A 27,946-nucleotide genomic window follows, 5' to 3' on the forward strand; every position below is an offset into this window, starting at 1 on the left:
GAATAGGATTCCCATTTTCTTCTTAATTTGTTTTCTTAAGCCATTAAATTTCTCCAAAAATCAGCCACTATAAAGCTCTTTATTATACTACACACTACAGTTTGCCCTTGGTAGGAATGAATAGCATTGTGAAATCTAAATTAATGATATAAAAGAAAACCAAAAAACAAAAGCATCCTGGAAATCCTGATTAATTTTAATTTATCACCTCTCTCTGTAAGCCTTAGTTTCATCTGTAAAATGGGAATAATAACAGTAAACCCCTCAGAGATCATATGGAGATTAAATGAGATATAATGCAAACAGGGTGCTTAGCTCACTGCCTAGCATGTAGTAAGTGTTTTATAAATGTTATCTTGACTATCATTAGCATCCTCATATGTGGGAGGAAGTGGCCACTGGTACATCTGAGAGGATTCAGTTCAAATAGACAGTCAAGTATAACAAGCTCACTATTAGTGCCAAGCTGAATGCTTCGTTATTGAAAGACAGGGATGGCTCGTGCTGTCAGAGATGGCATCATCGAGTCAATTAGCTGGAAGATTGGACTAGTTGTTGAATGATGGTTAAACCCTCAATTTTGCAGACCACCATTTAGCAGACAAAATAACAGTCTGTATGTCGTATGTGAAATTAACAACCTGTTAATTTTAAAATGTTTTTAATCAATATTTGCTTATATTTAAGTTAACAGGTTATTTTTTGTTGTTGTTATTCACTGTTATTTTTAACAAATTTTAGCTAATAGGCCATATGTTGGGGGAAAAAACACTGTAGCAATTTCACCAAATGTAAATAAATATTACATATCTACAACTATAGTCTACATATGTGAATCCAAGGGTCACCGCTCGTAAACAGTGTTTGGCAAATAATTAGCATGTGATCACACCGCATCACGCAGGGTAGTTGGTTCTGTTGCCATGTGGCATGACTTTTGCAGCAGTTTTAATTGGTGCCAGCCCATGTGCCCACGTGTGCTAAGTCACGCACCAGCCGTGTGCATTTGTTAACTCACAGTGACTGGTGAATGCACACATTAACTAGACCTATTCAGAATAAGTTTAAAATTATTGTAATACATATAGAAAACTTTTCTGTGAAATTAAACTTTTCACACATACTGAATTTTTATTACACAAATGTATCTACATAACTAAAAACAGGTAAATTAATTGGCCAATTTTTTAACAGACACATTCAGAAAAATCTACTTTATTATATAATGGGCTTTCTGCTTTAATGGACACCCCCTTGCCCAAATTAGTCTGTTATATCGAGGTTTTACTGTATATAGGTACCGTATTGCTGAGTCTAAGATGTTAGCCAACCTTTTGGGCTTTGGCAGTTTTATATTTCTCACTTGCTTTGTTTTCTGACCATAAACAATTGCTTCACACAGAGGACAAGAAGTGATGCCCTAACTTAAAATAGTCAATTAGTCATTAGCTCTGTCTTTACCAAACCACTTCAGAAAAAGAAAAGCAGTTTGTGGTTAAGTATCAAAAATAAAATCTGGATTTTCACAACTAAGTAGTGAGTCTGGCTCTACTTAAGCATCATTAAAATGCTATATAATTCTATGGTGTATGCCTATATAGACATTTCTTTCATCTTTGCAATTATATGTTATAAAATGGTGATAGAGCTTCACTGGCTTATACTATAAAGCAAATATGCCTATAAATGACCCTAATAAAATATGTCAGAATGGAAATCTTGGCAGTTACTTCTGTAGGAGCAGTTTTAATCTTCCTCTTTCTTTTTCTCCACAATTTCTCCCCAGGAAGTAGTTAGGAAGCTTGTTCTGAATTGTTTGGCCAAAGCTACAGAAATAGGTGAAACAAGTCAAAATTATGGGTTATTATCCTTCAGTTGCTCATATTCCAATTGTCAGTGAGCCTGGGGGTGTATAGTGAATGAATCGGATATCTAAAGCAATGGTTTGTAAATATCAGAGTGGCAGTTCTGTTTGGTTTTGACAATATGGCATAGATCACACTCAGACAAAGGCAAAAGAAAAGCAAATTAGAATTTATGAAAGTAACACAGTATAATTTTTTATACTTTGTTTTGTTTTAAAAGGTAAATATTGCTCTATCTTTTCAACAGAAAATAGTGAAAAGATACTTGGATGATATATTGAGCTAGTGCTCCTAGAGTTACAACTTTCATAATTTAAAAAAAAAAATTTTTTTTCTCTTCAACATAATAGGGGGGAAACATACACGTGTTAAAATTAAACCTGTTAAAATCTCATTCTTTTTTTCTTGGTATAATCATCATCAGAGGCAGAAATTTACCTAAAAACATTATTTGCAGTTATCAGCAGAGCTTGTGGGTAGTGCAAACTCAAGAGCTAGTAGGGGGCGGGGGGAGGCATTTCCCTGAAATCCCAAATTGGTTCTAACCTCTTCTCTTTTATGTTCATACATTTCATTCTCAGAGAAAGTTCCGGTAGAGGCCAGGGCGCCATGGTACAAACAAGCTCAAGAGCTAGAAGAAGGAGCTGCTGTGTCAGAAGAGCCCTCGTAAGTTTGAAAACCACAAGTTGTTTTGCTGTTGAGGCCAGTGTGGGTAAGGAAGGCCATGTCTGGCTGGCTGTGGCTTTCATAGGTTCTGGACTAAATGCAGCCCTCTCACCAAGCGTGAAATGAGGCTCTGGGGCTGTCTGCTTGGAGAGCCATCAGTTTCAAAGTGCTTCTCAGAAGCTCTACTTTCCATTTTGAAGTAAGAAAACGAAAGGGTAGTGCCTACGCTATTCTCCAAAACCTGACTTCCTCTTTCCCAAGGAAAGACAAGGCCCAGTTGACGATGACATAGATTTGAGGTAGAAGCCTGGGCAGCTTTCACACTCCTTATCGCTCAGCTTTGCAATATAGCCACTCACAAAAAATAAAAGGGTAAGTGAAATGTATCTGAGGGCACAGGAAGTTTATTAGCGTTTCCTTTCTCTTTCCTGCTATCAGATGGATTCCAGGTCTTTGACTCACTTGATCACAGTCTCATTCCTGCTCAGTTTTATCAAGGCCCTAACATTTGTAAGACCACTAGGCACAAATTTTTCACAGAAAAGAACGGTTCGTCCACTGGGTAACACATTTCGTACTTCATGGGACAATAAGATTGTTTCTGTACTATAAAGTGACCACAGCACCTTTTTCTACTTCTCTGAGAAAAGCCTTTAAGAAAGAATGCCTAACCATTGCAGAGCTTGGGAGAAAAGGCAGTGGCTAAAGATTGCAGTGCCACATTTTTATTTTCCTTTCTCTCCTGCCAATACCTGGCTTGACAGGCCTTCTTTCTGCTGAAGAGGGAGAAAGCAGTTCATTTTAGGCGAGTATTAAGTCTTTAATCCACTAAGATCCTAGCTAAGACACCATGTAATTGGAGCCAGTTACTCCTTAAATATACTCTTACGTTAAATGTTGAAAACCAGGTATGTATTATTTTACCTAAATAATATCTGCTCTCCCATGCACTCTATTTTGTCATTTAGCATAACCCTACATGGAATATTGCATTATGACCAATGTTAAATAGTACAACAAAGTTAAAATTAAATCCAGATGTCTTGTATCAATAATTAAACATCCTTCTCACTATTAGATACTTCTCAAATGAAGGCTGTAAGAAGCATTACCTATGGTCAACCATATTTTGTAATGAGTATTTTCCACTAAAGGTCTGTTTAAGGTGCATTTCGTTTAATTTTAATCTTAATAAAATTCCTAAAGTAGTTAAACATATACTTTTAGCCACTGGAACTCCAGCCATATATTAGATTATTAAATTTTATTCTCGGTGTAATGGAATTGCCATCTTGGCATGATTAATCTGAACTGAAGTCGATTGTAATTGGAGTGCCCGTGCCAGGTACAGGAAATGTATACTGTTATGCTCAGAACAATTACTTTTATACCAAAATGAAATAAATGACAGCTTTAGGATAATGTAGTGAAAGGTATATGGTTTCCACACTTTAATACACTTTACATGTTCAGTGCCCCGAACCCTAGGAAAGGTCCAACGTGTCACATTATATTTTTTATTGATTTTGAATTTAAAAAACATAATTTTGCATGGGCTTAATTCTTTCTCTCTCTTTTTTAACCACATGACTAGTTTCTAAATGTATGTAGCAACCTACAATTACTCTCCATAGTATAATGAAAAAATGACATACTGTCAGCAAGTCTTCCCTCCCCACACCGACGAGAATCGCATTGCTTAAATTAAACTGTAATGTTCAGAAGCTGTGGCTGTCACTTCTGCGACAGAGACGCGGGAACAGTGGCCCAGAACTATTATCTCTCCCACTGGCTCCAGTTAACCTAGACAATTCTGTAGTAAAACAGCAAATATCATTTATTTCCCCTTATTTAAAATAAAACCAGTATCACTAGCTTGTCTCATTAAATAATGTAGGGAAAGTCTTTAGCACATGAAGATACAATTATTGAATATTAGATATTTTTGGTAACCCCCAAATGAAAAAAAAAAAAAATTGGTTAGCACGCTGGCCAAAAATATGTTGGAAAGCAACCACTGTAAGATATGACCTGCCAAGGAATAACTAAAATTTTCTAGAACTGAGGTTTGTGCCGCTGGTGCTGTTTCACTAAACTGACGCTATACAGAAGATACAAATACAGATGTCAGTCTCATGGGAAGGCTGAACTAAGTACTGAGATTGGTTCACGTTGTGGCAACGTACTTAATATATTGAGATCCATGTTATCAAGCTGCAGCCTCATTCAGAAATTCTTTTAGACATTGATTGCTTTTTCCTGGGCAACAAGCTGGTTTATTTATGCTGCACTTGATTTATATGGTCCCCAAGGTAGGAGTGTAGTAATGAATGCATTGCCTTGACATAAGAATTGATTTCCTAACCCACTTGTGGGAGTCAGACCCTTTAAACTGATTTTTCACTGGTGGCCATGGTTTCTCTTGCTTCAGGCACATGTTTTTATCAGGTTTGCCTGACAAATATCAGCAAGCATGTTGAAGCAAGGTAGTTTTGATTCTCTCCACTGAACAGGACAGTGTGAACAAGGTCCAGCCCCCAACCAACCCTAAGCAATGTGAGATGTGAGCCAATAAAGTCGGTCAAGCATAGACGATCTTATGAATAAGACATCCTTGCTTCCGAGGATGTCCGCTGAGGAATCCATAGAAATCCCTGCTACCCGATTCACACAGAAAGAATTGTAGTTAGAGATAGATTTCTACAACTAAGCAGATTCTGGGAGCGTTGCATTTTTCTGAAGAGAAGCGGGTGCCATTCTAGCACTAGAAAGAGGGATATGGAGTATGACTAATGGACTTCTCTGCTATGATTTGATCTCTTTCTGAATTTGCCTCCAGCTGATGAGAGTATTGTTAGGCCTCCTCTGACAAATATGTGGGAGCTGCTTTCTAGGGATTTTTTTTAACCCTCAAAATTTTACTTTTATTTGGTGAGGGATCAGAACTACAATGTGGTGGAAGAGTTATATGTATGAATCAGGTAGGAGCTAAAGAAATTATTGACTTGAGTTTCGACCTTTTTTACCCCTTACTTTCAGTCTTTGTTGAGATGTAAGTGTAAATTTCACAACCCCCTCAAGCCAAGTGAATGTTATGAATACTTTGACAGCTTAATCTCTTTTTTTTAATCCTCACCCAAGAAGTGAGGATATTTTTTCCATTGATTTCTAGAGAGAATAGAAGAGAGGCGGGTCAGGGAAGAGAAAGAGAGAGAGAGAGAAACAGCCATGTGAGAGACACATTGATAGGTTGCCTCCTGTAAGCATCCAGGTCAGGGATTGAACCTGCAATGCAGGGATGTGCGTTTGACCAGCAATCAAACCTGTGACTCTCTGGTGTGCAGGGTGCAGGTCGATGCTCTAATCACTGAGCAATGCTGGCCAGCGTGAGAGCTTAATTTCTTGAGCAAAAATGATACTATGGTGACCTCTAGAACATGAAAAGACACAGTTCGTCTACTATTGCTGTACAGGTAGTTAATAAACTGGCCTTTTTAAAAAGCTTAATCTAACTAAAAGAAATTATTCATTTCCTTAACTCCTCAGGCCACTAAGGCCACCAATGCCCTAGACAGTGTCATCTGTTAAGGAGGCAGGTGTAAGGAAAAGGTATGGCCTGGATACCCCAGATGCTTGGCTTTCGCTCTCCAGGCTTTCTGCTCTCCCAGCAAAGGCATCCCAGGGAGAGGCAGGGAGGACTGACTAAGTGGGCACCTAGGTGGCGAGGTTCCTCCCAGATTTACTAGTATTTCAGATGCTGGGAGTTCTGCTTGGATGGCTCAGAACAAGCAAAGGTGATTCCTTTGGGCACTACATGATCAGCACAGCCATTCATCCAGCCATCCCTCCAGCAAACCCTGGCACACGTGGAAGGCTGTAACGGTGCCATCCTCTTGAAGGGTAGGATTGAGTGGTCCTGTGTGCCTTGAGCTTGCACTTAAGAAATCTTGAAATTAAGAAATCTTGAGTTATCTTGCTCAATTTTCAGTTAGCATCTTTACTACAGGGTTAGGAAACATTCAGCACAGTATGCAGGCCTTAAACATATTGCCATAAATAACCTTAGTGTGAGCCATTTCAAAAAGGAAGGGGAAGGAGGCAAGCGAACAGGCAGAAGGCAGCAGTATCTGGATGCCAGATGGCATCAGCTTAGCGATAGGGCTGATTCAGTAAGAAGCAAAGGGAAATTCCTGCCATGCTTCTGTGTGAACAGAACCCACAAGGAATTAAGTCCAGAAAGAAAAGCTGATAGAGTCGCCATGGTGATCCTGTAGTTCTGAAATGCCTTGTTTACCTTGTTGGAAATAGCATTTAGATGTACAATATTTAAGCATATGTTTACATTAATCTGTATTTGTATCCCGTGAGTTGTCTGAGAATGTGGATGGTTTAACTCGGTAGTTGAGAATGTGAATTCATATTTTAAGAGAAAAAAAAGTGTGCCTAGAAATGTTAATTATGTGACATGTGTTTTTCCCTCAAAGAATATTTAGGGAATCAAACATCCATAATAGATCCAGATAGTTTTGTTTTTTATATCCTCACAAGGTGCCTAAATTACATTCTCTTTGTGGATCTCAGGCCACAGAAAATAAAAGGAATATTATATATATATTTCTTGGGAATCAAGAGTCATCTCACCTAAGAGCGAGAAATTTAAACACTATTTGCAGATCATTAAACCAACATAAAGGAGGTTTGCACAGAACAGGGTTGCGCATTAGAATGACAAGATTAAAAAAGCACACAAAAGCATTTTATTTTGAGGACTGGCATGTGGCAGAGCTAAAGCCTCACCCTGGCCAGACAGAAGCAGCCCTTACACCTGCAGTAGTCATGACCTCTCACTTCCAATTCCTTCCTTCCTTACTGGCATCCTCCCCATCTACCCAATCATTCTCATCCAGTATATCCTATGCAGCAGTAGAAAGCTTAATGTAAGTTTTCTGGCTGATTATGTGTTTTAGATGACTCAGGAGAGTCACTGGACCTGCTAATTGTTCACACCTCCTAATGAAAGAAGCTCTAGCTATATATATAAAAGCCTAAGTGACAGGCTGACCATTCAACTGGCCAACTGGTAGCTATGACACGTACTGACCACTGGGGGCAGACACTCAACACAGGAACTGCTGAGCTGTGGTGACTTGGCAGCTGTGGTTCTTGGGTGACACACCCAGAACCAAAGAGGAGGGAGCCCAATTCTGGGGTGCATCATCCGAGAACTGTCCTCTCACAATTCGGGAACCCTGGGGGGATGTTGGAGAGCCGGTTTTGGCCTGATTCCCACAGGCCAGGCCAAGGGACTCTACCAGTGCAAGAATCCGTGCACTGGGCCTCTAGTTTGCTCATAAGTCACATGCTCTCTGCCATTGTTTGTGCCAGGTGCAGATCCTATCAAAATAAACCCAAAAGTCCTTGTCCTCAAGTAACCTGGAGTGCATTCTTACCACGGAATAATAGGGTTGTGATCAAAGTGTTGATTATTGGCCAGTTATCTACAGATTGAACAAATGAGCTAGTTGTTTTTAAAGAAATGCCATTTGATGTTTGGGTATGCACAGTGTGATAGTGTTATAGATTCAAAAAAGAATGGTGGCGAATTATTTATTGAATTTCCAAATTATATTCTTCATTACGGTATGTCCTTCTGAGCTAAAATATCAGAATAGTTAAGCTAGGACATGGTAATTCACGCATATGAGAAATAAATGAGAGAAGAATGTAGTATACTCTGAAAGGGCTTGGAGAGGGGATGTTTATGAGAACTGATGTTTGACAGATTATTATAGAATTTATTTGACTCTGACTTTGATTCCAAAATTGGAACTTGAGGAAAGATTATTGGATCTTTTTATATGTAAATGTCCAGATATTTTGTATAAGTATATGTACCACAGTGAATCCTACCTTTATGTTGATCACAGAGACTTTCCTAAAATGTGAATTTTTTTTCCAGATACACCAAGCTGCCAACTCTATGAGTTGGTGAGGGATGAGTCTGTGTATTTGTGTGCTCAAACAAGGATACAGCCTTACCGGGATCAAAGTAAAAAAGCAATTTAATTATTGATCATACTTCCATGCAGAGCAGCAGTGAGTGCAGTGGTGAGAAGCATGGGTCTTACCACCCAAACTCACTCCTGCCACCACCATACATGGCAATATTCAAATGATGTGTCATCAAATTGTGCAATGAATATAATTTTATTAACCAATATCACCTCAAAAAATTTAATAAAAAATTTTAAAAGAGCATATACAATATAGCTAAAGCATTTATATATATAATAATTTTCTTCCTAAATAAATTATTAATTTGCTTGGAAAAAGAAGTGTGGGCTCCAATGACAGACTGCCTGGGTGTTAATCTTGAATCCCCCACTAACAACAGGGGACCCTGAGCAAGTCGCTTAACCCTGTAGGCTGCAATTTCCTCAGCTGTGAAGTGAGCATAATAATAGACATATTGTGAAAATTAACTCAATATATGTAAAGTACCTGGTTTGGAGGAAGCTCTCTATATATGTTAACCGTGGTTATGATTGAGCCCTTTTCAGCATCATTCATCTTCCTAGAGAACTTTTAAGGGAGTAAAAATGTACAATAGTCACCATTTACAAATAGGTTCATACATGTCGTATCTAATGGTATGTGAGAGCAAGAAGATATAATTTAACTCCACATTAAGCTAGTGGTTTCCCAGCTAACACCACCTGCCTCTCTGCTATACTTCTGAGGTTCTTTGAGGACTTACTTTTTAAGCATCACACTTTGGATTTAGCTCACAATTTATTCTAAAGGACAAAGGTTAGTTGCCTTTATTTGAATAAAAAGGGATCTATAGGGAACTGCAAACATTAATAATAAAAGTTTAGAAAATGCTTAAGTGGAAAAGCATCCTCTCAACTCTGAGTTAAATGCAGTTGATCTCTGCAGATTGCTCCCAGCATGCACCAAGACAGAAAAATCAATCACAAATTCAAGAGAACAGACAGAGCCATTTTTACATAGTCACTGGAAAAGCCTTTAATGCAAACCAAGAAGTTCTACATGTGTCACCTCGCCTACTGTCTCCACTTATTGCTCATTCTGTAGCTACTTTCAGAAAGCTAAATCTGAACTATTGCTCAGTTGAGCCCTAGAGAGTGACAAAGACAAATGAATGGGATCCTTGTGTGCCAAAATAAAGTACGGACCCTGTCACCACCAATATATGTTACGTCCATTAAGGTCATTTTTAATGAACTGAACTTTTCATTGCAAAGCTTTGCCAAACTTGTTGAATTAAGGGAAAGAAACCTTTACGAAATTGCAAAATACACTAATTTCACTACATGAGAAGAAGAAATGGTTCGTGAAAAGTATTCAGAGTGTATAATATTTTAGATTTTTATCAAAGTCAGGGGAAATGATATGCACATAAAAACTACATTGTGGGTTCAGAAGATGGTGGTGGAGTAATTGGAAGTTACACTCACCTCCTCCCAGAACAAAACTGGAAATTACAACTGAAATATAGAGCAATCAACCTGAATAACCAACTGAAGCCTCGCTGAAGAGAAGTCTTATAACCAAGGATTATAGCAGAAGCCACATCGAGACTGATAGGAAGGGTGGAGACGTGAAAAGGGCTGGCCCTGCACCCAGGTGCAGCGGTAGAGAATCCACAAGGATATCTCAACTGCAAAGGTTCCTCCTGAGGAGCATGGGGTCTCAGTCCCACACTGGGCACCTCAGCCCAGAGTACCAGAGCCAGGAAGAGGTGCCCGTGTAACACCTGGCTGTGAAAAGCAGAGGGGTTTCTGTCTGCCAGGGAGAGGCAGAACTCTGCTGGAGATACAGGTGACCTCTTAAAGAGCCAGTGCACAGAATTTTGTTTGCAGCCACTCACCCTGGGCTCTGGTAGAGGGAGGGTGGAGCAGACTAGTCATGTGAGGAGAGATGAGTTTGTGACTCTAGGGAGAGAGCTGAAGGTACAGTCACCAGGATCCCTGTGCTGAGTGCCTGTCCCACACGGCAGATGCCATCTTCTTGGGTAGAGCATTCCCTTCCTTACAGCATCAGCCTGGGGGAACACAATACACCTACCCAGCAGACCCCCTGTCACCCAACCTTGAGGAGCTCACACCTTGCTGAGGAGTTAGCTGCCTGGGCCAGGGTGTGGAAGTCCTAGCAGTCTCAGGAAGTGTTAGTGACTGAATTGTATGTCTCTGTAGCAGGGGCCATCTCCCCCACTTTCCTGTGACCCTGACTGGCTCCTCCCCTTCATGGGAGATCATCTAGCCCCACCCTACAGACTCTGGCAGCCCCACCCAGCTGAGCTTGGGCCCTCCAGGAGGTCTAGGCAGAATCCAAGACAGACTGAGTTTGTGGCTCTAGGAGAGAGCCATTTTTCCCTTGCACACCCTTCACATGGCTAAATATTGATCTACTTACACCTGATAAACTCTTCTGGCCTCACCCTGATGACTCTGAGACCCCACCCCACCACAGAAGTCTGTAAGCACCAGGCAAATGGCAGCTAGATGTGGTATACCCTGGAACTTTTGCTGAGTGGTAACAGACCAAGCACTGGCAGTGAGTTTGAACCTGTATCAGTCTGGTGAACACCACTTGCCTCTACCTGGTGACCCACTGAGAACCTCTCATGGAACTCTAATACCACCAGAAGCTCTTTCAGTGATGGAGCCTAAGAGGCAGCCAGAAGGCAGAGGCAGATCTCAGGGTGCCTTGGGCTTTCTGCTGTTCTGCCCCCTGAATCAGTGCTGGTGGAAGCTGGCCTTGGTACACAACTTGGTTCTTCTCACACACACCCAGTCCCAGCAGAGGCAGCCACAACCTATGGATCACTTTGTAGCTCTAAACAGGTTTCCCAGGGCCAATCACAGGCAGCATCTGACATCAGTATGCACCAGGGACCCTCCCAAGAAGCCCCAGAACCAACACATCCAGTGGTGATCTTCAAACAACGTCAGAGAAGGATCCAATAACCTTTACAAGCTGCACTTCCAAAGGGAAATCTTGGTAGGCCTCAGATCCTGCTGAGGCAAATTCTGCTTCATGTGGTCAACACTTGGACAACAGCTCATACACTGTGGTAACGGTTAATCCTCACAGTCAGCCAGCCTGAGGGTCGACCCCACGCACAAATGGGCCAATAGCAATCAAGACTCGATTAAAATAATACTGCTATGGGTGAAAACATGGATGCTAAGTGAAATAAATCAAACAGAAAAAGTTAATTACCATATGATTTTACAAATGTAGAATAAAAAAAATGAAAGCAACAAATGGAAAAAATAAATAAAAATAAAAACTCATAGACACAGGCAAACAGTATGGTGGTAACCAGAGGGAAGAGGGTTGGGAGGGGATAGTCAAGGATAAAAGGAGTCAAATATATGGTGATAAAAGATTTGACTTTGGGTGGTGGGCAAACAAAGCAATATACAGATGTTGTATTACAGAAATGTACACTTGAAACCTATATAATTTTATTAACCAATTTTACGCCAATAAATTTAAATAAAAAATTAAGACTAAATTACAACAGGAGGGCTTACATAACCCAAACAACAGACATTCCTGGAGCACCCAGATCAGGTGATCAAAGATACTGCACAATTGGGTCCCACATAACACCTCTGCATGAGGTCACTCTACCACGGTTGAGAGATAGCAGATCTATCTCATACACAGAAACAAACAAAAAGAGGAAGCCAAAATAGGAAGACAAAGAATAAATGAACAAGGAGAATTCTCCAAAAAAAAAAAGCTAAATGAAATGGAGGCAAGTAATCAACCACACATATTTCAAAAAAAAAAAAAAAAAAAAAAAAGATTATAAGTATACTGAAGGAACTTAGTGAGAATTTCAACAGCATGAAAAAAAGACATAGAAACTATAAAAAATAACCAGTAATAAATAAAGAATAAAAAATCTGAAATGAAAAATATACTAGAAGGAATAAATAGTAGGCTAGATGAAGCAAAGGATTAAAGAAGACAAGGTAGCAGAAAATACCCAGTCAGAACAGCAAAAAGAAAAAAGACTTTAAAAATGAGGATAGTTTAAGAGATCTTTGGGATAACATGAAGCATAACAACATCTGAATCATAGGTGTACCATGAGAATAGAAAAAGCAAGAGATTGAGAACTTTTATTTAAAGAAATAATGACTGAAAACTTTCCTAACCTGGTGAAGGAAAATGACACATAAGTCCAAGAAGTGCAAAAAGTCCCAAACAAGATGAATCCAAAAAGGCTCACATCAAGATATATCATAATTAAAATGGCAAAGGTTAAAAACTAAGAGAGAATCTTAAAAGCAGGAAGAGAAAGACAGTTAGGTACCTACAAGGGAGCTCTTATAAGACTGTCAGCTGATTTCTCAATAGATACATTTCAGGCCAGAAAGGATTTGCACAAAATATTCAAAGTGATGAAAAGCAAGGACCTACAACCAAGACTACCCAGCAAGGCTATCACTTAAATTGAAGGAGAAAAAAAGAGCTTCCCAGACAAGAAAAAGCTAAAGGAGTTCATTACCACCAAACTAGTATTACAAGAAATGTTAAAGAAAAAAAAGAGGAGTACAGTTATAAAGAACAAAAAGGCAATAAATATCCACCTATCCTATATAATAAAAGCCTAATGTGCAAATCAACCAAATGGTGGAATGATGGGTGGAATGACCGGTCGCTATGATGCACACTGACCACCAGGGGGCAGACGCTCAATGCAGGAGCTGTCCGCAGGCCCCAGGCCAGCCAAGGCAGGTGCCAGCAGGGGACCTCCCCGATCACCCTACCAGTCGCCCCACAGATCGGCCCTGATCACCGACCCAGCCTAGAGACCCTATCTGTGCATGATTTTTTGCACCAGGCCTCTAGTCAATAATAACTTTAAATGAATGGCATAGAAAACATAGGGTAGCTGAATGGAGAACAAAGCAAGATTCATTGAAAGAAAGACACACACAGAGACTAAAAGTAAAGGGATAGAAAAAGATATTTTATGCAAATGGAAATGAATAAAAGCTAGGATAACAATACTTATATCAGAAAAGATAGACTTTAAAACAAAAGCTATAATAAGAGACAAAGAAAGACACTACAGAATGATAATGAGATAAATCCGACAAGAGAATATAACCCTTGTAAGCATTTATGCACTCAACATAGGATCACATAAATATATGAAGCAAATATTGATGGACATAAAGGGAGAGATTAACAGTAATACAGTCTTAGTGGGGATTGTAACACACCACTGACATCAATGAATAGGTCTTCCAGACAGAAAATCAACAAAGAAACAGTGGCCTTAAATTACCAACTAGATCAAATGGATTTAATTAATATTTTTCAGAGCATTTCACCACAAAGCAGAAGAATATACATTCTTTTCAAGTGCATATGGAACTTTTCTAGACTAGACCTCATGTTAAAACACAGAACAAGTCTCAATACATTTAAGAAGATTGAAATCATGTCCAACATCTTCTCTGACCCTAATGGTATGAAACTAAAAATCAATCATGAGAGGGGGAAAAAAAAAACCCTGAAGAACACACTAACACAAGAGGGCAAAATGACATGTTACTAAACAATGAATGGGTTCACAATAAGATCAAGGAAGAAATCAAAAGATAACTTGAAACAAATAAAAATGAGTACACAACAACACAAAATCTTGGGGCACAGTGAAAGCCGTCCTAAGAGGGAAATTCTTAGCATTACAGGCCTACCTCAAGAAACAAACAAAATTTCTCAAATAAACAATCTAACCTTACACTTAAAGGAACTAGTAAAATAAAAACAAAGCCCAAAGTGAGGAGAAGAAAGGAAATAAAAAGTATCAGAGCAGAAATAAACAAAATAGAGTCTTAAAAAAATAAAAAGATAAATGAAACCAAGAACTGGTTCTTAGAAAAGATAAACAAGATTGACAAATCTTTAACCAGACCCATCAAAAATAAGAATAGAGAGAGGACCAAAACAAATAATATCAAAAATGAAAGAGGATAAGTAACAACTGACACTACAGAAACACAAAGGATTATAACAAAATATTATGAACAACTATGTGCCAACAAATTGGACAATCTGGAAGAAATAAGTTAAATTCCTAGAAACACACAATCTCTCAAAACTGAATTAAGAAGAAACAGAAAATCTGAACAGACCAATTACTACTAATGAAATTGAAGCAGTAATCAACAGACTCCCAACAAACATCCTGGACAGGATAGCCTTATGGATGAATTTTATCAAATATTCAAAGAAGAACTAACACTTATCCTTCTCAAGCTATTCCAAAAAATTCAACAGGAGAGAACACTCTCAACCTTATTTTATGAGGCCAGCATTATTCAATTACAAAATCATATAAAGACACGACAAAGAAAGAAAATTATAGACCAGTATCCCTGATGAACATAGATGCAAAAATCCTCAACAAAAAGTTAGCAAACCAAATCCAGCAATACATGAAAAAAATCATACACAATGATCAAGTAGAATTTATTCCTGGGATGCAAGTTTGGTGCAATATCCACAATCAATTAACATGGTACACCACATAAACATACTGAAGGATAAAAATTATATGATCCTATCAATAGATGCAGAAAAAGCTTTTGACAAAATCTATCACCTTTTTATGATAAAAACTCTCATCAAAGTGGGAAAAGAGAGAACATATCTCAACATAATAATGGTTTTATATGACAATCCACAACTAACATACTCAATGAGAACAAACTAAAAGCATTTCCCTTAAGATCAGAAACATGTACTGGAAGCCCACCATGGCAATCACACAAGAAGGAGAAATAAAAGGCATCCAGATAAGAAATGAAGCAGTAAAACAGTCATTATTTGCAGATGACATAATACTGCAAATAGAGAACCTTAAAGTTTCCACCAGAAACGATTAGAACTGGACAATGAATTAAATAAAGTAGCAGAATATAAGATAAATATCCAGAATTTGGTTGCATTTTTATATGCCAATAATGAACTATCAGATAGGAAAACTAAAACACAATCAATTGCATAAAAAATACCTTAGGAATAAATTTAACAAAGAGGTTAAAAACCTGTAGTCAGAAAATTCTAAGACACTGAAGAAAGAATTTTAAAAAGATACAAATAAATGAAAGCATATTCCATGCTCGTGGATAGAAGGAATTAACATCATTATCATTTCATACTACCCAAAGCAATCTACATTTACAACACAATTCCTATCAAAATACCAATAGCGTATTTCACAGAACAAGATCAAATAATCCACAAAGAAAAACCTTAAAATAGCCATAGCAATCTTGAGAAAGAAGAACAAAGTTGGAGGGATCATGCTGTCTGATATCAAACTATACTACAAGCCCATAGTAATCAAAATAGCATGGTACTGGCATAAAAACTGACATATAGTCAATGAAACAGAATAGAGAGCCCAGACATAAACCCACACCCAAATAATCAATTAATATTTGACTTTGGAGGTAAGAACATACAATGGGTTAAAACAGTCTATTCCCAATGGTGTTGAGAAAATTGAACAGATACATGCAAAAAAAGAAAAAAAATTAGACCACCTTCTTACAACTTATACAAGAATAAACGCAAAATAAATTAAATACTTAAATGTAAGACTAAATACCATTAAAACCCTAGAAGAAAACATGGGAAATAAAATTTCGGACATTTCTTGTAGCAAGATTTTTTTCTGATATATCTCTTTGGGCAAGGGAAACAAAATAAGAAAAGAACAAATGAGCCCAGCTGGCATGGCTCAGTGGTTGAGCGTCAACCTATGAACCAGGAAGTCACAGTTTGATTCCCATTCAGGACACATGCCCGGGTTGTGGGCTCAATCCCCAGTGTGGAGCATACAGAAGGCAGCTGATCAATAAATCATTGATGTTTCTATCTCTCTATCCTTCTCCCTTCCTCTCTGAAATCAATAAAAAAATATTTTTAAAAAGGAACAAATGGGACTACATCAAACCAAAAAGTTTTTACATAGCAAAGGAAATCAACAAAATGAAAAGACATCTCACTGAATGGGAAAACATATTCACCAATGATGGATCTCAAAAGGGGTTATATCCAAAATTTGTAAAGAACTCATACAACTCAACAGCATAAAATAATCTAATTTTAAAAATGGACAAAGGGTCTGAATAGACACTTCTCTAAAGAGGACATACAAATGGTCAATAGACATTGAAAAGATGCTCAATGTCACTAATCATCAGAGAAATGCAAATTAAAACCATAATGAGATATAACCTCACACCTATCAAATGGCTACCATCAATCAATCAACAAACAAGTGCTAGTAAGGATGTGGATTAAAAGGAACCCTCATGCAACTGTTGGTGGGAATGCTGATTGGTGCAAGCACTGTGGAAAACAGTATGGAGTTTCCTCAAAAATTTAAAAATGGAACTGCCTCATGACCCAGCGATTTCACTGCTTGGAATATAACTAAAGAAACCCAAAACACTAATTTGAAAGAATAAATGCACCCCTATGCTCATTGCAGCATTATTTACAATAGCCAAGCTGTAGAAGCAAAACAAGTGGATAAAAAAAAGAAAAGTAGTGGTACATATATACAATGGAATATTACTCAGCCATAAAAAAGAAGGAAATTTTACCATTTGCAATAGCATGGATGGATCTAGAGAGTATTATGCTAAATAAAATAAGTCAGTCAGAGAAAGACAAATACCATATGATTTCACATATATGTGGAATCTAAAGAACAATATAAATAAACAAAACAGAAAGAGACTCATAGATACAGGGAACAGATTGATGGTTGCCAGAGGAAATGGAGGCTGGGAGACTGGGTGAAAAAGGTGAAGAGATTGAGAAGTACAGATTATAGTTACAATATAGTCACGGGGTATAAAGTACAGCATAGAAAATATAGTCAATAATATTGTAATCTATATAAAAGCCTAATCAACCATTAGGACTGGTCGCTATGATGCACACTGACCACCAGGGGCAGATGCTCAATGCAGGAGCTGCCCCTTAGTGGTCAATGTGCTCCCACAGCCAACCTCCCACAGCCAGCCAATCTCCCACAGTCTCTCCCCAGGCCAGCTGGGTGGATAGAAGGAATTAACATCATTGTGCGCTCTAACAGCCAACCTCCCATAGTCCCTCCCCCCAGCCAGCCAGCCCCCATCAGCCTGATCGGGACTGGGCGAGAGGGCCCCAATTGGCCCCATTCACTGGCCAGGCCTAGGGAACCCACCAGTGTACAAATTCGTGCACCGGGCCTCTAGTATGTAATAACTATATATGGTGCAAGTTAGGTAGTGGAAATATCAGGGGAACATTTAGTAAAGTATATGATTATTTAACTAGTATGCTATACATCTGAAGCTAACATAAATTATTAGTGAATGTAAACCATAATTGAAAACATTTTTAATTTAAAAAAGATTACTTTCTGGTGTTAAGCTGAAGGCTACAAATGTACTAATACTATTGTAAGCTATAACGGCATTTTAGTCCATGGGCTATGGCTTTTTAAATAATCATACTAGCCTCAAGAAAAATCAAACTTCTAAATCATGTGTTGTTCACATAAATCAGAAAAGCAATGGGAGAGAAAGATAGACTGAAGCAAGTGTCAACTTCTCATTCTTCATTTGTGAAGAGAGTAATTTGGCCCCATTTCCATCTGCTACATACTATTAGTGATCTATCTTCACTTTCTCCCAAAACTCTGTGCATGTGGAGTTTTAAGGAGTAGACAGAAAAATAGCTCTCCTCGGGCATCTCTAACCTGGAAACAACTCCAAACGCTCCCTAGCCTTCACAGCCCGGTTACTGCTGGCCTGATAAGGCAACGTTAGAATAGTCACGTATAAATTACAGGAGACAGCCTCTGGCTCAAAGTTGTCCAAAAATCTTTTTTTTTTTTTATAAAATATCATTTTTACGAATATTAAATTTAAGTGTTATAGACACAGAATTTAAACTTTCCCTAAGCTACACGATAACCCAACACCCCATCACAATGAAGTGAGGCCGGCACATTCTGCCTGCGTCAGCTATCCTCTCTAATAAAATGGTAATATGCAAATTAACCATCACTCCGCTACATAAGCCACGCCCACCAGCCAATCAGGGCAAGTATGCAAATTAACCCCAATCCAAGATGGCTACAGCCACAGAGAGCAAGGTTTCCCAGGTAACAGAGGAAGCCAAGCTTTCCATAGCCGTTGCAGGCCTAAGCCTCCACTCAAGCTACAAAGTTTCAATTATAGAAGGTAAACAAATTCAAACAAATGGCGGCAGAATGTAGCTTGAGAGAGTAGGCCAGGGTTGCGGGCGGCAACAGGGGAAGCAAAGCTTTCCGCACACCCTGGCCGGGCTCACCCGCTCCAGGCTACAAAGTTTCAACTGTAGAAGGAAAATAAATTCCAGATACCAGGGCCTCCGCTTGGGTCACAGGGGGCGTGGCCGGCCTGCAAACCACCACAGGCCCCTCACTCAGGCCGCCCCACGCCCCAAGGGAACCCCACCCTGATCTGGGACACCCTTCAGGGCAAACCAGCAGGCTCCCACCCGTGCACGAGGCCTCTATCCTATCTAATAAAAGAGTAATATACAGATTGATCATCACTGCAACACACAATATAGCTGCCCCCATGTGGTCAAAGATCCTGCCCCCATGTGGACACAAGATGGCCACTACAAGATGGCCAGCAGGAGAGGGCAGTTGGGAGGCACCCGGCCTGCAAGGGAGGGCAGTTGTGAGGGACCAGACCTGCAAGGGAGGGCAGTTGAGAGGGACCAGGCTTGCAAGGGAGGGCAGTTGGAGGTGATCAACCCTGCAGGAGAGGGCAGTTAGGGGTGACCAGGCTGGCAGAGGAGGGAAGTTGGGGGCAAACAGGCTGGCAGGGGAGCAGTTAAGCATCAACCAGGCTGGCAGCGGAGTGGTTAGGGGGTGATCAGGCTGGCAGGCAGAAGCAGTTAGGGGCAATCAGGAAGGCAGGCAGGCAAGCAGTTGGGAGCCAGCAGTCCTGGATTGTGAGAGGGATGTCCGAATGCCCATTTAGGCCTGATCCCACCAGGATCGGGCCTAAATGGGCATTCGGACATCCCTCCAGGAGTCCCAGATTGGAGAGGGTACAGGCTGGGCTGAGGGACAACCCCCCACCGTGCACGAATTTCGTGCACCGGGCTTCTAGTAAGAAATATAAAAGGAATGGCGCCCACTGCAGCCACTTAATTCTGGCATCAAAAGAAACTCCTACAACAGGAAAAAGTTTTTGTTCTTTTCATCCCAATACCTGGAACTGAGAGGCATGGTTTAATTTCTTTGAGTTTCCAGGCTATTGCCTCCTTAGCTAAGCATGCTTTCAGTCTTTGAGCCCAAGAAGAAGCCCAATACCAGCCACTCATATCACCAACTCTTGCCCTCCTATTTATCCATTTCAAAAAAAAGCATTTATTGCTCTGGCCAGGTGGCTCAGTTGGTTGGAGCGTCATCCTGTACACCAAAAGTTTGTGGGTTTGATCCCCAAACCAGGTGGCAACCAATCAATGTTTCTCTTTCATCTCTCACTCTCTCTCTCTCTTCTACCCACCCTTCCTCTCTCTAAAAAATAAGTAATAAAAATACCCTCAGGTGAGGATTTTTTTAAGTATTTATTGCGTATTATGTGAAATTCTGCCTTCATAGAATGTTGGTCTAATGAGGGAGACAATTCTTACAGAAAGATTCATATGTGATTCTCAAAGGCTGATTACAGCTATGAGAAAATTAAAAGGTGCTCTAAGCGAGTCTGACAGGGACCTCAAGAGGTGTCAAGGTCAGGGAAGTCTTTTTTGAGAAGGAGCATGTCAGCTAAGACCTGAAGGACAAGTGAGAATTATTCCAAGCTGCGAGCAGGGAGGAGATGGACCTACACCTGACAAAATCTTGAGTCAGGGAAGAATGACACACATTTAAGGACATGAAGGAAGACTAGAGTGGCTGGAGGTTAGCGACTGGAGTGAGAATAGTGGGAGACGTAGATGGAGAGGGGCATAATGTCACCTTGGGAAGGAGTATGGATTTTTATCTGGCTATAGTGGGAAACAATGAAAAGCTTCACATGTTAAGATCCCCCTGGCTCAGCATGAAGAATGGATGGACAAAGGCTAACAGGAAGAACAGATGGGCAGCTGTTGTGGTAGTGTAGAGAGAGATGAGCTTCAAGGATCACAGCTCACGTGGCACCCTAAGAGCCGGGATGGTGGGGTGGTGAGGAGCTCCGACCCCGAGTCCCCACAGTTGGAGCCTTGATTCTGCTGGAAATCTCTGTATCTCAATTTTATCACCTAGAAATTGGGAGGAAAGTAATACTGTTAAAATGTAATTTTCAAAAAGGTAAAATTACGACTCAGAAATATAAAATAAACGCACATTGTAATTTTTATTTAACTCATGAATTATTGAGGGAACCAGTAAGATGTTAAAACTAGCTCAAACAAGAATTGTATTTAGAAAAGTGTATATTTTCCACCAGACAAAATCACATCCACTGGCATGAACAGAAAAAAAATGTCCATCACTATTGACAAGGAACATTTGTATCATCACCATCCCTCTACAAGGAAATTTCTTTCTCTTTGGAGCTGCAAAACAGACTGGCCAAAGGCAAAGACTTACACTTCCATGGGTTTAGACAAGCCTGAGAGTCTGCCAGGCAATGCCAGCCTTCCAGTGTAAAGGACAATCAATCATCTCTTTTGCCCATTTCAGAATGTTTCTGACAGTACCCACTCCTAGTAATGGTATAATATATAGAAAGTGCTTAAAACACATTAGTAAACATTGGCTGTTATTGTTGCTCTTTTTTTTTTTTTCAATCGATGTGGTGGTAGTGAAGATGGAGCAAAGTAAATGAACCTCTGATACATTTTTGAGAGAGAATTGATAGAATTTAGGAATCATTTAGAAGTGAGCAGTCAGGGAAAATGAGGGTTCAAGAATAACTTCTGATTTTTTTACTTGAGCAATTGGATGGCCAGTAGAATTGTGTGCTGGAATACAATACTGAGGTGGGAAATCAAGAGTTCACTTTTGGATATTTTAAGTTGAAGATACCTTTGAAATATCAAATTAAGAATGTCAGGCAAGTGAGAGAACCATATGTAGTGGTTAAGGGCATGAAAACTTACTAGTTGCGTGACTGGACTTATACTCCACTTTCCTCATCTATAGATGAAATGGAGATAAAAATAGTTCTTATCAGGTTGTGAAGATTTAACAACTTTCATTTATAAAGCACTTAAAATAGTGCCTGGCACATAAGAAGCCCTATGTAAGTTTTTGATAAATAGAGAATTACATTAAATTAGTGTTTACTCTTTTCCAAGAGTAAAATAGTTTCCTAGCCCAATCTTAACCGAAAAAAGAAGGTTTGGGTATAAAGCTCAGACAAAAGGTCTAGACTAGAGATTAAATACAGTTGTCCCTCAGTGTCCATGGAGGATTGGTTCTAGGGCCCCCCACAGATACCAAAATCTGTGGATGCTCAAGTTCCTTATATAAAATGGCATAGTATTTGCGTCTAAGCTACAGATATCCTTCTGTATCCTGTAAATAATCTCCAGGCTACTTATAATACTAATACAATATAAATACTATGTAAATAGTTGTTATACTGTATTATTTAGGAAACAATGATAAGAAAAAAAATCTGCACATGTTTAGTACAGACATAACCATTGTAGGCCTAACTACATAATACATGTCAGTAAACTTAACTTTTTTTCTTTTCCAAATATTTTCTATCCACCCTTGGTTGAGTCCATGGATGCAAAACCAGTGGAAACTAAAGGCTGACTATACTTAGAAAGTTACCCTTCCCTGGCTGGGTGGCTGTGTTGGTTGGAGCATCATCCCCTACACCACAAGTTTGGGGGTTTCATCCCCCATCACGTCACATGTGGCAGGCATCTGACTGATGTTTCTCTCTCTCTCAGATCTATAAACATATCCTCAGGTGAGGATTTTTTCTTAAATGTTACACTCACATTGATGGTATTTGAAGCCAAGAATCATTGATGAACACATCAAAAGACAGTACCAAATTACTGAGATATTTAGAGTTTGAGGAGGGGAGAAGGATCTAGAAAGGGAGACTGGTAAGGAAATGACCAGAAAAGAAAACCAAGCAAGTTTGGTGTCATGTAAATCAGGAGAGGGAAATAATTCAAGAAGAAAGGTCAGGTCAGTGGTGTTGGATACCACTGGGAACACAGTAGGTGAGGACTAAATTTGTTGGGGATAGCAGACAATGTGGGGCCACTACTCTTAGAAACAGATTATTAGCTATTGTTCTGCCACCTTTTCTCTTACTGGTAAAAAATAACAACCTTCTGATGGCCAACAGAGTCCCTCCTTAAGTAAGTTTCCTTCTAATATCTTATCTGGAGCCATATCAGAGAAAGCTAGGTCAGAACTGAAAGATGAGTTTAACAGAGACTCAAATATGAAGTCCTGGCCCTTAAAAGAGCCAGTAGTCTGACTCCTTAGAACTTTGAGAGAACGCTGATCCCCCGCAGCATTTCCTGCTGGGATAATACCTCTTTGAAAGGAAAATGTGGTCTTTAAGGCAGACTGCTTTTCCTCCCTTACTTCTAGCACTGAGCATTCTGCACAAAACCACCGAGGCATTCTTGCAGAGGCGAGCTGCCCCTCAAAGGACACCAAAGGGCATCTTTATCATGAGAAAATGAAGTCTGCTACTGGAAAATGCCACTCAAATATAGCTCTTCCAATGCTGCCCTAGTGTGTTTTGGAATTGTGTCCTTCCTTCTTATTTATTTATTTATTTATTCATTCATTCATTCATTCATTCATTCATTCATTTTTACTGGTTAGTGGCATTATACAGGGCAGTCAACTAAATTTTTTTATCAAATAGTTATGTTGGTGGTTGCATCAAAATTGTCATTTGTTTTTCTATTCTAATTTCTAGGATCATTCTGTTCTTGGTTAGATTAATAACCAAGGGCATTCAACAGTGCTGAAGACTCGCGCAAACCGTCATGATACTTAAGGGTTTGAGGAACCTATGAAAGAAAGTGCTATTATCAGATATCTGGTGCCATGGTGTCCTGGACACCTTTGAAGATTTTTTTTCTTGGAGACTTCAATGCGTTATCTAATTAGCATGAATTGTTTGCAGCTCCAGAGAGTTGGAAGCTAACAACAGCAGTTGGGAAATATTTTCATAATTCTGCATTCCAATCAAGTATCTTTGACTAAAGATCTTCCATAATAAGTGAGATTCTCATTTATTTGGAATGATTTAGATGTTGTGGAGGCATATTTTGGATCAATGTTCTCTGGGAACTTTAATGCTTTTGTCATATTTTTAATCATTTTAAGGTCAGCTTGGTATGATGGGTTTTACAGTTCTAAAATTCCTTAAGGGATTTAATTAAAGAGTTGCCTTCCATTTGTAGCATTCCAAAGGTTTTTGTTTGTTTTCTTATTTTAGAGAGATTTTTAAATCTTCCCTTTTAATTTCATTGAGAGACACTAAATAACTAAAATGTTTTAGCTATTCAGGTCTTTGATCTCCTGTAAAACTGAGACAGATGGGAGAAGATGTTTCCTTGCCCTTTTCTAAGTTTCTTTCCCACATAGCAGCAGTTTTCTTTCTCCTATCTCCAAATGCTCTTCATTCCAGAGGCCAAATGTCTAACTTGACTTTAAGTAACTACACCTTTTCCTAAAGATTTTACTCATTAATATCTCAAGTATGTCTCAGAATCAGAAGAAGACCAACTTTTCAAAACTAAAGAAAAAGAATAAAGAAAGGAAGATCAAATTAAAAATAAGATAAGGCAATATGGAATAACATCATTACCAAAAAGTATGGTGATTTTTTTGTCCCCAAATAACATATTTATATAAAAGGACTTCCTGTTCAATGTGAGGTGCAATTACTTACATAATATTTTATTTTTCCATTATGCTATCTTCCAGATACCTCAGTGGCCACTAGATAAATGATAAATTATTATAAAGAGGGGAAAAAACATCATTCTCATGCAAATATAAAATAAACATCTGTTGAAGATTTTCTTTACCTCATTAATGTTATAACCAATTCAAAGGAAATTTAAAAGAACCATGTGCATATAGGCAAATAAGATTACAGAAATAAATTTACAAATAGACACAAAATGGGTCTATCCACAGAGCAACAATCAATTGCATTTCACTAGACATAATTAATCTGCATTTCTATGGGAAAGTCAGTCTTCTGCAATTTGTAGAGTGATAAAGTAACTCACAGTTAATGAAAGATTGAAAAAAAATAACTAGGAAAGATCCACTTAAAAAGATATCTGGTAATCTTTTAGGTAAACTTTAAAGTGATTTTTTTCTTTATTTTCTTATTAAATCTATTGAGGTAACATTGGTTAATAACATATACATTTCAGTTGTAAAGCATTATCCCACAATATATCAACCTGTATACTCCATTGTGTGCTCACCACCCGGAATCTAGTCTCCTTCTATGACTATATATTTGACTCCCTTTATCCTCTTTGTCCTCCCCACACACACTCCCCTTCCCCTCTAGTAACCACCAACTGTTGTCTGTGTCATGAGTTTGTTTTGCTTGTTTGTTTGCTGATTTTTGTTTTATTTCTCACATGAGTGAAATCATACAATTCTTGTCCTTTTCTGTCTGACTTATTTCATTTGGTATGATACTCTCAATAACCATCCATGTTGTGGCAAATAGCAGTAGTTTCTTTTCTATGGCTGAGTAATATTGCATTATATACATATCACATCTTTATCCAGTCATTCGTCAAAGGATAATTAGGTTGTTTACATGTCTTGGCTAATGCTGCAATGAACATAGGGATAGATATATATCCATATATATATATATATATATATATATATATATATATATATATATATAATATTTTTTAATATTTCCAAATTTTTCAGGTAGATACCCAGAAGAGGGATTGATGGGTCATATTGTACCTATATTCTTAATTTTTTGTAGGGAATATCCATACTGTTTTCCATAGTGACTACCAATTAACATTCCCACCAGCAGTGTGCATGGGTTCCCTTTTCTCCACATCCTCTCCAGCACTTACTTCTTGTCTAATTGATAATAGCCATTCTATCAAGTGTGAGGGGATATCTCATTGTCGTTTTGATTTGCATTTTCCTTATAACAAGTGATGCTAAGCATCTTTTCATATATTTGTTGGCCATCTTCTGTCTTCCTTGGAAAAGTTTCTACCCAAATCCTCTGCTCATTTCTTAATCAGATTATATGTTTTTTTGTTGCTGAGCTGTATGAGTTGGTTATATATTTTTTTATATTAGCCCTTATTGGAGGTATCATTTGTAAATATCTTCTCCCATTCAGTTGGTTGCCGTTTCGTTTTGTTATTGGTTTCTTTTGCTGTACAGAAACTTTTTTGTTTGATGTAGTCCTATTCATTCTTTATTTTACTTCCCTTGCCTTTGAGATCAAGTTCACAAAAACCTGTCAGAAACAAAGGTCCATAAATTTACTGCCTATGTATTTTATTGTTTCAGGTCTTATATTCAAGTCTTTAATCCATTTTGAGTAATTTTGTGTATGGTGTCAGATAGCTATCTAATTTCATTCTTTCGCATGTGGCTTTGCAGTGTTCCCAACAGCATTTATTGAAGGGACTTTCCTTTCTCCATTATATATGTTTTTGGCTCCTTTGTCGAAAATTAGTTGCCCTCATACGTGTAGGTTTATTTCTAGGCTCTCAGTCCTGGTTCCACTGGTCTATGAGTCTGTTTTACTGCCAATACCACATGTCTTTGATTATTGTCACCTTGTAGTATAGTTTGAAGTCAGGGAGTGTGATACTTCGGCTTTGTCCTCTTTTCCCAGGATTGCTTTGGCTATCTGGGGTCTTCTGTGGTTCCATACAAATTTGAGGATGTTTTCTTCTATTTCTGTGACAAAGGCCATTAGATTTTAACAGGGATTGCATTGAATCCGTAGGTTGCTTTAGGTAATATGGACATTTTAACAATGTTAATTCTTCCAATCCATAAACACAGAATATCTTTTCATTTCTTTGTGTTCTCTTCAATTTCTTATAGTTTTCAGGGTACAGGTCCTTCACTTCATTTGTTAAGTTTATTCCTAAGCATTTTATCATTTTTGTTGTATTATAAATGGGATTGTTTCCTTCATTGCTTTTTCTTATATTTATTAGTTAGTATATAAAAACACAACAGATTTTTGTATATTGATCTTGTATCCTGCAACTTTAATGACTTGTTTATTGTTTCAAATAGTAGTCTTATAATTTTTAACTACACTATTCAGTTTATTCCCTCCTTTCTCCTCACTCTTGATATGTTGCCACCACTTTCATACTCAAATATTTGCCAACAGAGAGAGGGCAACAAAATCCACAACCCCTTATAACCCAAATGTAATAAGATTGAAAAGTAAACCAAAATTAAGTATTCCTAATGTAATTTCCTGCAAGTTTCAATTTGCATTTTGAAACCAGAGCACAAGGCTAGGCTGGTCACAGTATCAAAATGATATACCTTAAAGCTACTCTTATTTTGAATAATCCCAATGATTTTTTAAACAAAAATATATGTGAGAAAGGAGGAGAGAAGCAAGAAAGTAAGAGGAGAAAAAAAGTTAAATATCTTCACCATAGACTACATAATAGTGTATTAAATTCATAGCCTACCTCTGGCTAAGATTTGCAATGACATGAGACTAATTAGCTAAAAATGAATTGGTTCTGTTTAACTAAATTAATAAAGCAATTGTTTTTATCATTTTAGTCTATGCTCTGACTCCATAATAGCTACTAATAAACTAAACCACTTTGGGATTTTACAAGTGAGTTTCATTATCACTGTTTTTTATTCCATGAAAAGGACTATGGTAATAACTAATAAAAGACTAAGCTTTTTGTTAATAAAATGAACAATTAAGCTTGAAAATCAATGGAAGACTAGACAGAAGCATAAATCATTTATTTGCTGGATTTTTTTTTAATTTTCTGGAGATGGCAATATTAAATGTGAAATCATATCAGTCCTTCCTGAACTTGAAGCCTATCTTTTAAGAAACTCACCCAGCCATTTTTTTATTCATCCCACAATAGTGCTGCTAACAAAAAGAATGTTTTAATTACTCAAATTAAACTTCAATAATAAGAACTTTTTCGTTGTACATTTGTACATCAAAATGACTTTTTAAATACCTATTGACTCCGTTTTAAAGATCCCACTTTAAAGGTTCTAACTCAACAAGTACTATTCTAATTGAGTCAGCCACACATGACATTTAAACCTCTTAGCTCACTTGCCTGCCCTC

At 38.3% G+C, this 27,946-nt stretch overlaps 1 protein-coding gene across 4 annotated transcripts in view; it reads left to right on the plus strand.

The window, feature by feature from the left end:
* The window catches only part of ADAMTSL1 (ADAMTS like 1), an 879,784-nt gene that overhangs the window by 659,868 nt on the left and 191,970 nt on the right, over positions 1–27,946 (plus strand). For all 4 annotated transcript variants that reach the window (XM_079789992.1, XM_079789993.1, XM_079789994.1 and 1 more), the window contains one exon: positions 2,447–2,531. In XM_079789992.1, coding sequence (XP_079646118.1) covers positions 2,447–2,531 — 85 coding nt within the window. The remainder of the gene's footprint in view (positions 1–2,446; positions 2,532–27,946) is intronic.

This window comes from Cnephaeus nilssonii (genome assembly GCF_951640355.1).
Source record: "Cnephaeus nilssonii genome assembly, chromosome: 14".
Classification (NCBI taxonomy): domain Eukaryota; kingdom Metazoa; phylum Chordata; class Mammalia; order Chiroptera; family Vespertilionidae; genus Cnephaeus; species Cnephaeus nilssonii.